The sequence below is a fragment of the Camponotus floridanus genome, unplaced genomic scaffold (assembly GCF_003227725.1).
Source record: "Camponotus floridanus strain SB8 unplaced genomic scaffold, Cflo_v7.5 scaffold10, whole genome shotgun sequence".
In the NCBI taxonomy this organism is placed as follows: Eukaryota; Metazoa; Arthropoda; class Insecta; order Hymenoptera; family Formicidae; genus Camponotus; species Camponotus floridanus.
The window spans coordinates 1,058,843-1,073,149 of record NW_020229215.1 but is presented as its reverse complement, the minus strand read 5'-3'; the positions used below and the strand labels follow the sequence as shown (position 1 = coordinate 1,073,149).

At 35.2% G+C, this 14,307-nt stretch overlaps 1 protein-coding gene across 3 annotated transcripts in view; it reads right to left on the bottom strand.

Annotated features, from left to right (window-relative positions):
* LOC105248296 (latrophilin Cirl) overlaps positions 1 to 14,307 on the bottom strand; it is a 320,478-nt gene that overhangs the window by 17,572 nt on the left and 288,599 nt on the right. For all 3 annotated transcript variants that reach the window (XM_025409009.1, XM_025409010.1, XM_025409013.1), the window contains 6 exons: positions 7,403 to 7,509; positions 5,324 to 5,510; positions 4,330 to 4,508; positions 2,808 to 3,449; positions 781 to 1,192; positions 71 to 296 (listed from right to left, as the gene is read on the bottom strand). In XM_025409009.1, the coding sequence (XP_025264794.1) occupies positions 71 to 296; positions 781 to 1,192; positions 2,808 to 3,449; positions 4,330 to 4,508; positions 5,324 to 5,510; positions 7,403 to 7,509 (1,753 nt within the window). The remainder of the gene's footprint in view (positions 1 to 70; positions 297 to 780; positions 1,193 to 2,807; positions 3,450 to 4,329; positions 4,509 to 5,323; positions 5,511 to 7,402; positions 7,510 to 14,307) is intronic.

The window sequence follows — 14,307 nt, the reverse complement described above, 5'->3', positions numbered from 1 at the left end:
TTTCATCTCATTGCAATTGAACGCGATCGATATGTGCATTATATATATTTTGCGCAGTTATATATATTACCTTTAGTCCGCGAAATAATTGAAACGTGAGAATGGCCAGAACGAGACAAACGACGGAAATGATGCAGCCTATATACGTAATGATCTGCAGAGCGACTTGATGAGCGATGTCCAGTCTGACGGCGTGCACGTCCATCAGCACGGCAAAGTTCGTCAGGTGATTGCATTCGCACACGGTGTGAGTCTCGTTGGTCTTTTGTATCTGGCATCCCTCGTCCGACCACGCGCTACATGAAATAAGGTACCTCGTGTAGAGGGGACATTCACAATGTTCGTTTTGTTGATCATTTTCCATCCAATATACAGGATGCGTTAAATCCAGCACATAAATTATGGATTTCCGAATATATATATATTTTAAGATTTTTCTTATTAAAGACTTATAATGTTGAAACTTAAGAATTAGATTTTCAAAATGAAGAGATTATTTGAAAAATCTTAACTTTTAATCAATTTTAAAATAACGTCTTTTATCAAATTTATGTATAAAATATCAAACTCCATAATCAAGCTTCAAATAAAAAATAGTAGAAACACGTGAAAACAATAGACAATAAATCAATGATGTATCGTGAGCGATATATGTAGCGCAACAAAGACATGGGAAGAAAACTGAAGATAAGAAGTAAAGAAGAAAAGAGAGAAAAATTTCTCCTCGGTATTCTTAGCATTGTACAAAGTGGAAATAGGATCGGATGAAGGCGAAATTACCTCAAGATGTAATCCCAGAAGACGCAAGTGGGGTTGGTGACATTCTCGACCACCAGATGCCTGAAATACACCCGGACGGGTTCCGAGAGCTGTATGTGCCGGCCTTTTCCCAAGGACGCCGAGATAACTTTGCTGTTGAGAATACGGGTGGTGTTCCTCCGCGACACGGGCTGGGGATCGTCGTTCATGACGACGGATGGCGGCTCGGCTTGCGGCTGCAGTATCTCCTCGAGTCTGTCAAATGCCATGAAGACTAGCCGCACGATGTTGCTGTCGCTGCTATCCACCAAAGCGCCCCTGGTAAGTTCCACACGATCGTTCGAGACGGTCCACTTTTGCTGGACGGCCTCGCTGGGGAAAACTTCCAGCTCGTTGTCGATGTTACGCGTGTCCAGTACGCGAACTTCCATCACTGTAGTGAAGACACGCACGCGACTAATTAAGCGAGTAGGTGTTTCGCTCCCTCGGCGCGGTTAATGCGCTCCGTGAGAATTCTAGTCGTAAATTCGCGGAAGACGCGAATTAAATTACGACAGTACAGCGGTTTTCAAACTTGCACACAGTAAATATTCATTTTAAGTATACTAAACATTTTACCTTTTTTCACACACACATAAATATATGATAAATTAATTAATTAAAATAAACTCGCTGGTGAAGATTGAAATATTTTTGTTGTTTTATAAATAGAGTAAAATATATTATTTTGATACATTTTTATATAAATGTGTAATTTTAAGATATAATTTTTTTTTTCAATTTTAAACATAAAAGCTATTATAACATTAATTAAAGACGAAGATGCATATGTTACAAGTTGAAAACCCCTGCAGAAAGAAATTAATTTTCTTATTTTCTTTGACTTTTATTCCTGCGATCGAGTAAAATTAAAAGGGGCAGATTAATAAGGTAATTTCATTAAAAATTTAATTTAAATATTCATAAAAGAATTTAATTGTCGAAAAAACTGCGATAGTTCTAATACTGCATTTTCGCAAAGTAAACGATTAAAAAATGATCACGGTATTAATCAATAATGCTGTCAGGAAGAAGGATTTATGCGATTTCAATTTTTCTTCTCGAAAAGAGGACGTTACATGGCATCCGACCGGCTGTCGCTCATCATCTTTCCCCCATCTTTCTCCACCACTTTTTGCCCTTCGCCGCGTTATGCAGTTTATCAAGTGTGCATCTGATGACGCTACGATGCACGTACATTGCGGCTCAATCAAACAGCGACGCACTTCCGGGAAGTAAATCAAGTCTCTCTCGTAATTCTACCGCTATTTTGTAATAATAATAGCGCGCGCCCGCCCCATACTTGCCGGATTATGACGTAATCCGGGCGGGTACCGGAGAATTACGATGGATTCAGATCTGTATTTTATCTATACCGAAGATTACCGGGTGTTAGATACGCGAGCGATATAAATCATCCGAATACTCGCGATGAATGCCGAAGGCATATGGAAAGTGCGCGTTCGTTGACTCTTAAAATGCTGGAACGAAAATGGCTATTCCAGAGGGATAACAATTTTACTTCAAGATAAATTACACAATTACATAAATTCTATGTTGTAAGGCTGACAAAAAATATATAGTCAAAATTGTTATTCAAGTTAAATCACTCTCTTTCGTTTCTTTCAACTTTAATATTAATAATTTCTCAAGATTAAATAAACGTATAGCCTCAAGAATACTAAGATATATAATTGTTTTTTAAAATAATATTATGTATTTTTTTTATATTTTGAACTTATGTGTTTGATAAAATGTAAGAAGCTTAGATAAAAATTTCGAATCGCTATTTTACATAACAAATAAAACCAAACGATTTCAAGATTATGTTCTACAATTATCTAGAGGAGAGAGCATTCGTGAGACAGGCTACAAAGAAAAATAATAACCTAATAAAGAAGATATTGAGATTCTTAATGTCCTCCGTCCCTACTAATATGGAAGGATATAATAAATGTATATTTTGTAAATTGCTGCAGCAATTACTAATCATCATTAGCGGTACTCACGTATGTTTTTGCCCTCGTGTATGATGGTCTTATCGTGTCCGAGCGTGTCGGCCAATAAGAAGGCGTTCTCCTCAAGACCGATCAGTAGCGACGTGGCGACCCTCATCTGCTCCTGATGACTGAGATCTTTCCAGGACGCCATTTGCGCCTTGTCGAGTAGATTGCTGCCGGTCCTCACTACGCCCTGCAACAGCTCCGTGACGCTGACCTCCCTCTGACTTAGATCATGGTAAGTCTTTATGTCCAGCGCCATCTTCTCGGCCATGTTTTTGATGATCTTGGTGGTGATCATCATGTCACCGCCGTACAAACCACGACTGTTGTTGGTCACCTGCGAGAGCTCTCTGCTGATGCCCAGGATCACGTCGCCCTCCGTCACTCGATTCTCTAGCGTGGTCAGCCAGACGGACCGACACTCGCTCAAGTCTGGAGTATCGCGATGCCAAAAGGCAGAATCACCGTGGACGAGACATCGCCATCTGGCTAAACCATTGGCACCACCAGGACAGCTTTGCACGGCCACGTCGCCGGCTCTAGTCGTGTTCCAGGATAAGTTCCTGGCTGCCATCGGGGGACACACCTGTCTACCATAATCGTACCATTGACCATTCGAGCTGGACTCTGGGTACAACGTGCTAGGTACTGTAACAATAGCGGTTATGGTTCGGTCAGTTTCGTCATCTTAAATGGCTCTCAGACTATAACGACTATAGTTAACGGCATGGCGTTAATGCGATATCGGCGTCACGACGTCCTCGGGGATGCAGCTCGGTGCGCAACGACGCTCGGAAATGGAATTTCGGTTCTCTCCGGGGGGGATCTTAATGCTTCGTCGCGATTGGAGCAGAAATACGCCGTTTAGCCGCGACAATTTATAGACAACGGAAATGTATTCACGTATTGAAAGAGATAAAAGTAAAAATGAAAGAAATGAAGTAGATAATAGCGATCCGTCTCTAGACACTATGATTATATCAGCTGACTCATAATCTTGGTCATCTATCATGCTTATGGCGCGTTGTCTGATACTAGCGGTTTATCCTCAAAGTCAATTCATAGATTCGTAGATCCATAACCGGGATGTCGGATATAGCTTGTGTAAAGATGTCGTAGCAGTTATCACACAAGGTCCAAATATAATTAATTAATTGACAATTTAAAGGAAAACAAAAACTTCATAAAATCTCAGATTGTCAAAAAAAAAACCTTGTTGTATAAGTATAATAAAATTATAAATCAATTTTTTCAAATACATATTTGTTTCTTAACGAAAATTTTACTTTTAATATTACAAATTAAATATAAAAATTAAACATTACAGTTAAAGTTTGTTGCAAGTAAATAAATATATTAAAACGAGAGCAATTAATGTCATATTAATACACACACATTTTATATTTTTACATATAAAATATTCCTTTTTTCTTTTTCAAAAAATGTTTAATTCAAGGGGTATCAATATTATTATTTAAAATGACGCCTTATTATATAATGTTTCCCAAGAAGGAGAGGAGATACTTACCGGTGGTCCTTCGACTGGTTCTCCAGGGAGCGAAGGTGGACGTTGTCGTAGCTTGAGTGGTCTCAGGTATAATCGGCGTCATTGCCGGGCCATTTGCCGGAGGACCGTTCGCAGGAGGTATTAAGTCCTGATCCTCTTCGTCGACCTCGATGTCGGCGAAGGACCTTGTTGACGTAGGGCTGAAAATGAAAGAGGCTCTTGAAAAGGAGGGGGAGGAAGCGCTCCTCTTCTCCTCGTATACAAACTTTATGACAACCATATAGATTGCGCTTGATATAAATTAATGGCGTGAAAAAAATATTTATTCCCTAATAATGTGCGATCGAATGAAATTAATGACCGATACGCAAGACAAATCTATTTTTTCGTTCACTGTATTTATGTACATACGTGAGATATGTAATATTCGATAATAACAAAATAAATATATTAATACACTGAGGGTAAAACTTTTGAATCAAATAAATTTGTTTTCTTGAAACTTTTGCTCTAAATGGAAGGAATTATTTATTTCATTTAAGCAAAAGCATTTAATTTTAATTAAATATGCATGTTATATTAAGTACATTATTTTGATTTATATATTTTTATATTTAAATACTATTTTCGTAAAATATATACTTTAATTTATTAAATTAAATATATTATTTTTTTTAATTAAAAAATTTAAAATTTTTGGGAACAAAGAATGCATTTTAATAAATATTTTGTAAAATTAAAATAAAAATATTTAATTAAAAATTATATTTTTTTAAGCATATATATTTTTTTAAACATATGTAAATAAATACTTAACTTAAGCAAACAGACGTTTTGAATACAAGTAAATACGTGATTAGTACCCACTGAATAAATAGCTTTCTTGAGTTAACTAAAATTTTTTTATTTCAAGATAATTTTTTCCTCAGTGTATGATTTTAAATTAAAGTCCGAATTTTTCGGTTTTTAGTCTATCAAGCTGCGTATATTTATGAATTATGTTTAGCACACTAACCTCGCCGGCGTTGTTATAGGCATCGCCGGGGTGGACGGCGCCGGTGGCTGCTGCGGGGGCTGTTGCGCTGTCGGTACCGTAATCCTCGAGGGAGGCCTGACGGTCGGCTTAGCGGTACTCCAGACACTCGGCTGCGAAGTTGCGAACCACGGCGGACTCAGCCGAGTCGTCGTCGTGGTGGTGGCTGCTGTAAATGTGTTTCGTCGAGATCGAACTTAATGAGGATGGAAAGATCGGTGCGAAGAAACTACTTTCGTAGAGAGCCGGAGAATCGGGGAGCTCGTCTACGAGCTTATCGGAATAGGAGACTGAGACTATAATTAAGAAGAAAAGTGATTTCAGGGGTGCGGGATATTTAAGGCTTTCGAGAGGTCTCCGACTCAGGAATATCAAACTTGCCCCTCCTCCCTCTCTCTTTCTCTCTCTATCTTTCCACATTTCCCTCCCTCTCAGATTAATACGATGGGAAGCTTATCTTCCTCGTCGAATTTATATCGGATTAATCATTTGATAGAGTTTGAATGAACTGTCTGTACTTTGCGTATATTCCCGATAGGGACTGAAGGGAATGAGATATCCGCGGCTCGGAGATATCGAGATACTCTCGTCTCTGTTTTTCTTGGCTCGCTACGGTGGGAAGAGCTTATCCGCTGTATCGGATTTATATCGGATTCTTGTTAATCGTAATCATTCGATAAAGCTTGAGTAAATCTCCTTTTGCGAAGAGTAGATATGAATATGGTAAATACAATAATATTGGAATTTTATATTAAAATATTTGATGCACTTTACTGATCAAGAAATTTTTGCGCACTAAATTAAATTTCTTTGATAAGATAGAAAATAAATAAAACAATATTAACAAAATAAAAATATATGTATATAAAAATAATCATGTTTACAGTAGACACAATAACTTTTTGACAATCTTATTAAAAGGAATATTATTATTTAAAAGAAATATTATTAAATATATGTAATATCAATTTTACTGAATATTTTTATTAAAATTATTTTGTTTATAAAAAAAATCCATCATTATTTCTTCAATATCAAAGACAGAGAACATGAAAAACCGCTTTTTCTCGGGAGATATATTTTCGGATATCGAGTTTTATAATTATTAAATGGATGTGATAAATGAAAATTTGAAAAATTTCCATTGGTTATTACTTTAAATATAATCCGAGAAGCATTTTGCAAAGATAGGAGATTTTAAAATGTCAAAAAATAGAGAAAGAGACAGAGCACAAAATTAGACAAATTATACGACTCAATAACGCGAGTATAATCGTTGAGAAGAAAATCTTTAATCCAATATAGCTATAATATATTAATCTTAAAATGTAGAAAATAGTTTGTATATTTTGGCATGCTATCTAGAGATTGCCTTTATTGACCGAAAAAGTTAGCAATAAGATAACATATTGGGGGCATCAATATTCGTCGCATCTAAAACTAAAATACATATGTGAGTCAAAGAGAGAAGAGAAGTTGATTTTATCTCTGTCAATGAATTGGGAGATATTAAGAAATTTGGCAATTTGAGGATATATATTGGTGTCGTGAAACTTATATTTAATCTATTGAATCTTCAAGATCCAATGAACGATATATAAAAATCGTTACATAAAAAGGAATACAGAGGATTAAAAGGATTTAGATATTGTTATTAAAAAATATCGATATTTTAAATTAAAACAATGTATTAAAACAATATTAAAAAAAAAAACAATTTAATATATATTTCTTCAATTAAATCAACAACAGTATCGATAATTATTTTAATGTTGAAATTTAGAAATAAAAGAATAAATAATAAATACTATAAAAATAAAGAAATTGAAACAAAAATAATATATTCAAAATATATTCTTAAAATTAATTCTTAAAAAAATTGTTTTGTTTCAGAAGAAAAATAGTTTTTTCTAAAATATTTCTCTGCTTTTCTCTTGAAATCTTTTTTCTTGAAATAATGTTAATAATTTACAATCTTTCTGAAATTTTCGATAAAGTTCAATAATTATTATATAGCTAAGAGGATTAAAGCTAACGTAAAAGTGGAAAAGTTTTACTTACCAGACACACATCGATAGTGCGCTTCGAGATATTTGTGTGTGTTCGGACAAGGATCGCCGAATTGCAGCGTGGACGCAACAATGCTGCAATTTTGCTGTTCGTTGCACCTGGATGGGGATTCGACTCGCGTTTAACAAAATGACCATGGTACACTCTTACCACGTGTACCGCCATGGATCTCGTTCCTTTCATCTCTTCGATTATAGGTGGGAAATAAGAGCAATGCTCTCAGGGAGAGACTTTTTCGTCGAAGTTTATCCATTCCATTCGCGTTGTTTACAATATTAATAATTATGTAATATATTTTGAATGAATTTTTAATTGATAGAAATTGATTAAATTCTTGTTGGCGTAACTTTAATTTTTAATTGAAAATGTGAGTCGTAGAATTTTATGTCTCTTTCGATCAGAAGAGGATATATTCTTTTAGAATATATTCTTACTCTGGTATTTTTCAACTGAATAATTATGTATGATATAGAAAGTAAACCAATCACATACAATTACAAAATAATAAAAAAAAATCAAATTAACTAATAAATTAAAATAATGTAACTTTTTCAAACACCAAGTAAAATTATAAGATAACAAGAATAAAATGGAAAACGAATTAATTACAAAAAAGATTCAAAACTGCATCCTATTTTAACATCAATGATCAATTTAGAAGAGCAAAAAAATACTTTACTCCTCAAAATTATGAAGCTTTTCCGCAGCATCTTGAACGAGAGACGAATCCCTTGAAATTTCTCGGATAAATTCGCGATCGCGAAAATGTCAAAATAAAAAAAAAACATGTGAACCAACCTAAACACTGGTAGTGAGCCTCGATGTACTTTCCGGTCCCAGGACAAGGATCTTCCTCGAAAACGTCGCTGCGCACGTCCACCGAGCAGGAATTACGATGATTGCACCTGCAATCGTCACGTGTGCGAAAACGTCACCCAGCGGAACGACTTTATAGCAATTTCCAAATTCTTCGCGGAATCACCAACTGAGAATCAGATGAACACGATTCTCGCGCATTTTGGTGTCTCGATCTCGTCACTGACATTGCATAAGTATAACTCGAGAATCTCGTTGAATATTTTATATTTTATTTAATAATAAAAATTCAAAATTGTCATTTTGTATCACGAATCTAGTAATGTACGAAATTTCAAGAAATGATGACAATTGAAAAAAATCTTTTTCACTTTTATAAAGTTCGTAAACAATAGAATTTAATATCAATTTTATCAAATTTGAAAACTAAATTTAACTCATTTATTAAACATTACTTATAATATTCACACTTTATGCGATTAATTGATATACATAAAATAAACTCTATTCTCTTCAGAAAAATTTGCGAATGCCTTTAGCAATTTTTGTTCGAGGAATAAAAGCGATTTGTTAGTATCACTGCAATTTTGAAACGAAAACTTGACTCATTTGCTTCGTTGGATCCGTTATATCACGATTGTTCTCGTGTGCGTGTTAATGTGTGACAATAGAACAATGGGTTAGTAATGACACGTTCGAAACAGTTTCAGGTATAAGCACAAGTTAAGCGCTCAAGGTAAGATAGGCGAGGACTCTAGTCCCAAATACCGACACGATGTATGTGCACGAGAAAGTGTGTAGAAGTGTGTTCAGACTCGAATTACAGTCGCTCATAATATATATCCCCCGGTATATATACAAAGATTAACCACATGCAGAGAGAATATACCAAGTTGAATACAGACAAATTATCGTGCAGTTCGCGTTTGCGTCACGAATTTATTTAGTTTCACTTCTTTGTTATTCTTTTTCTCGTCGCTTATTCGAAGTTTGCTCGCGCTAACTGAGAAAATAATTATGGCGAATTTTATTTTATTGCGAGAAAGCAAATTTTTTTTCGCAGACGCGAAATTTTCGCGACGCTTTGAAGGACAGAAAGCGAAAACGGCTCGTCCACTCATCGTTAGGTCGCGGAATTATTTTCTTCCGGAAGAATCTCGGCAATTCGCCGCGTTCTCGTTACTATGGGACTTGAAAATATTTAGTTCGCAGTATTGTAGTAATAAACTTTCCGCCTCGCCGGATTGTCGAGCACGCTCGACGTGGCTCCGCTGCGTTGAGGATTTTATCGTTGGTGAATTTTTAAAGAGGGACTCTTCCGGAAATTTTCCTCGCAAAGTACGATAGAAATAGAGAGTATCTCATCTCGAAACAATCGAGGTATCTTCCAGTTATATCGCGAATATTTTTCTTCGATTTAAATTCCACGATTCTCGAAAAATGTGTGTTAACACGCTCAAAAACAGTGGCTTAAAAAATAATTTACTTTATCGTAATAAATATAAATATAAAGCGTTCTCTGATGTTTCTCACTTCAATGAATTTTATGACAATTCATCTTTTCAGAAATCCTTTTAATATTTAAATCTGATTAATTATTTAATGAATCTTGGGAAAAAAATGGTTCAGGACTTTTCGACTCGGTTTTTAATCAGGAATAACGCTATTTGCTTAGTGGGAGCTTTTTAAGATACAGCCTGTTTAGAAATAATTCAGATTTACGCGAAAGAATAAAAAAAAAACATTAGAGAAAGAAACATTAGAAAGCATCGAAAGAAGCATCGAGGAATAACAATCACAAGATAGATCGCGTATACAGCGTACATTTAAAATTGGCGCGAACCGCCTACGTTACATTTGCCATGTTTACATGTCATCAGTCGCAGCAATTTTCACGCCAGTGGACGGAGCGTCGTATGTCATAATTAAACGGAAATGTCGAGTGCAATGTATTTTATATTTGTGTACCTCGAAAAGCAGAGGATTGTCACGATAGATTATCAGCTGTTCTTCATATTCGGTGAGTGAGCTAACTCCAATTTAGTCTAATTCAATTGTATTATCGAATATATTGCGCGTTATATTGTGCGCGAACTCTATCCAACCTAGAGGCAAAGAAATATCCTCTAGGATTCCTCCAAATTTCCGATTTTAAAATAGACATTTTAAAACAGAAAATTTCGTTAAACTTTATTTGAGATGCTAAAGAAAGAACGAAAAATTTAGAAACGTCATAGATAATTTTTATTGGCATTTTCCAAATGTACATTCGGAAAAGACTTAAATTTTTTATCACTGTTAAAATTTCTGCAAAAATAAAGAGCATTGTTAAATTCTAATGACCCTTATTTGCTCTCGTTCTCAGAATATTTCGGGAAAATTCTCTTTAGCTCTGATGATATTTCGGTCTTCGGAGCATTATCTGCCGCTTGTTATCCCGGGATTGAGTTTTTGCGAGGCTTTGCATATGCCAAGTGTGCTAACTCGAAATTCGATAAAATGTCACGCGACTGCCATGTCGTATAACATGGTGTAATTCCGAAATCCCTGGGTAGCGGAAAATTTACAGGTACCTCGCGACGACAGATGCGCGAGTTATTTCGTCGGAAGAATTATCGGAGAATTAATCAGTGGTCGCGATAGACGGACAAACGGAATGACAAAATTCTTATCATGCTGCAAAAATCGTGATGTCGATATATTGTCATAGTTTGAGCAAAGAATATCGACAGACGCAAAGTCCCCGCTTTTGATGTAATCAGTTCTTGCTCGAAATTAATTACAATTTTGATTTATTACGGTAATATATTCTGTCGCCAATAATAGTTACCAAACTATAGTATTTTGCTGCTATTTTATTGATGTAAAGTGACTCTGTAATATTTATGTTTATTTCGTTTGTTTGCATTTAACTCGGCGAATCGGTGCCAATGACAAGAAAAAGATTGACACCGAAATGCAATATTAAATGCGATTAAAGCCGCAATGATAAATATATCTATGTTATACTCACGGTTTATTAATTATGCATCGAGCGATGTTGCATTATGTCGTTGTAATTATTCATACGATTCGCATAATAGTCCCCGATATCGCGATGGAAATGTGGCCGCATCGGAGGTGTTCCTCTCATCGACAACCGAAATTACAGTGTAACCAATTATAACTGACGCTTTTATTTGTTCAGCAAAACTCATCAATGAACTATCATTTTCAATGCTAAATGATAACATTCGTTTCTTGTAATCGAATTTCTAGCGCGTGATAATAATATTCATTACTCATTAATTTGTTGTTTTGAATCGAACATCTATCTTTAAAGAAAAGCGCAAGTGAAATAAGTCAATTTTGCAGACATTTGATTATTATTTTTGTTAGATGATTGTCAAAGATATTGTGAGTCTCAGTTAATATTTTATCTACATTTATATGTATGTATGTATATTTGATATTTTAACTTCTAATTTTATTCTAAACTGTAATTCAATTCCAGTTAAAAAAAATTAATAAATATATGATTAATTTCATAGAAATGATTTTATTTAAAAAAAAACTATAATAAATATATAATTAATTTCATAGAAATAATTTTATTTCTGCAAAATTAAATACTGATTTATACATGGAAAATGTTTTTACTTATGATAGAAATTAGGAATTTTAAATATTTATTAAGATTTATCTCTATATATGCTAACAATTAATATTGAAATACTTTCACATATTTTTTTAATCTGTCAAAAAGGAAAATTTTTTTAATATGATGTCAAACAATTTCAAAATGCTTGAAACAAAGAAAGATTTCTTAAGATTCTTTTATTAGAAATAACGATATTTAAATTAAGAGAGAGAGTTCACACATATAATATAAAAATCTTGTTACTCGTACAATTTGTAAGTTTTGTGACTGTATTATATTAATGAAAAGCAACCTAGAGATATAACATTTCCTCAAAATAAAGTAACACAAATTTTAATTTCACAAGTCTGGTGTGTGTTATATATAATACATATATCGATTTTTATCTTACTATCGTACACCCTTCTGATTTCATCCTCGTTTGGCTTGCACGGCAAAATATAACGAGAGTAAACGTAATTTCAGACGGGTAAACTACGAACGAGCACGAAAAATCGCCATTTCGCGGATGTTACGTCGTTTATTATTAAGGTAGACTCTCTCCCTCCACGATTCTCCGCCCAGTTCCCTTTGTCTTTCTTTTTTCAAACATATTCGTCGGTAGTTCTACTATAATAATCGATTCGATGATGATTCAGCCCTTCTTCCCGCGGTATTCGTTATTAATATCGACTTTAGACGAGAGTTCACGGTGCGTTTATTATTCGCTTTGTTGCTCCATCACGACATATTTAGTCACTCTAAAAATTTTAAGTTGCGTAAAATAGATATCCAATCTCTATTCATATAATTTTTGCATTCTATATTCTTCATAAGAAATCACAGGAATAAAAGCATTTTACTTTTATTAATTCTATTCAAGCTAAATTACCTCTTATTGTCATAACGAAGTATCCAATATTGACGCGACGAAAGTTTATTTATATATCAATGTGAAAAATTTAATTCAGTAAATTTTTTATTTTCGATTGATCGGTGCTATTTTATTTTACAAATACTGAGCACTTTAAAAATATCCTTCCTGACTAAAATTATCAAATCTATCCCAGATAAATACTCGCGTTTATGGCAAGGAATGGATTAATCGCATAATCCGCGAGTAAAAGCTCGGTCGCATAAGCGGAGCTTAAAAGCGCCTCGCGGGTCGCCGGTAATCCTCGCGATTTAACGAGGCGCGTGTTTACAAACTGTGTCGTATTGTATATCTATGTGCATCTTGCGGGATGCGACTCGCTTCGCGTACTTCGTGTGCCACCAGTAAGAAACTTGTCGTCCCGTAAGCGAGCCACGAAACACTCCGACGGGAGAGCCTCGTAAACTGCAATCGTGTGCATCGCGCGTGGTCTGAACTGTACGGGGCGCAAAACGGTGCCATTAGAACGTCCCCTAAAACGACGCTTTCGGTATCGCGACTACGTGACGGACATAACTCGCGAGTGAAAAGTTTCGTCACGTCGCGATTCTGGGAGAGAACAAATTCGTAGATCCGCGTGACCTAAAAACAGCTACAAATTTTTGCCAACAAAAATTTTCGTTCGTCTCACGTTGTAAAATTTGCATAAATTTTAAAAAGCGCAAGAATACGGAATTTAAAAGCGTTTTGCGATATTGCGATTTAGAGAGATTTCGTCAGCTGTTTATTAAATTACAATGATATTTTGCTTTGCGTGCAATCGTTGCAGAATTTCAACTGGATTAAAAAAGACGTCGCGCTTCCTGGAGATTAAATTTCCGATCCCTTAATCAATAAAATCCAGTCATTAATCGTCAGGTTCGCGTATAACGCGAACGAAAGAACGCGATCTCATGCGGTAACGCGAGCCGGCGCGACGCCTACTATACGGTATCGAGCAGAAAAGGGAAGCCCAAGAGTTTTCCGTTTCAGGCCAGACACGCGGACGAGAAGGAGTGCGACCGAGTCGAGTGACTTTAATCGTCGTAGGAATGTCTTTGTGTTAGCGAAACCTCTCCGTGACTGGCGCGGATTTCGAAAGGATGCACCGCGCTGAAACTTGACGATAGTGTATAGCGGGTAAACAAAAAAGAAAAGAACGAAAACCGGGAATGGGCGGGTGAGAAATGTCGGAAGAATAAAAACGAGAAAACTATTGGGCGTTTACTTTAGAACGCTTATATAAGCATTACAAAATCGCGACACAAGATGCTATCGATATTTGAGATTTTATACAGAGTTACAGAGAATATTTCACGCAAATTATTCATAATAATCTGTCATAAATTATTGCTGCATCTAACGACGATGAAAATATCTAGTAACGAAATAATGTCATTATTTAATTTCCGTTTGAGCTAAATTATCGGCCACATTACTTTCGATATTTTTACATAGAACGGATATTTAAAATATTCAACACTGTGAGCTCTATTCAAAAAATATGACTGCTGAAAAAGTATCGTTTTAAGATTTATTATGGAATAA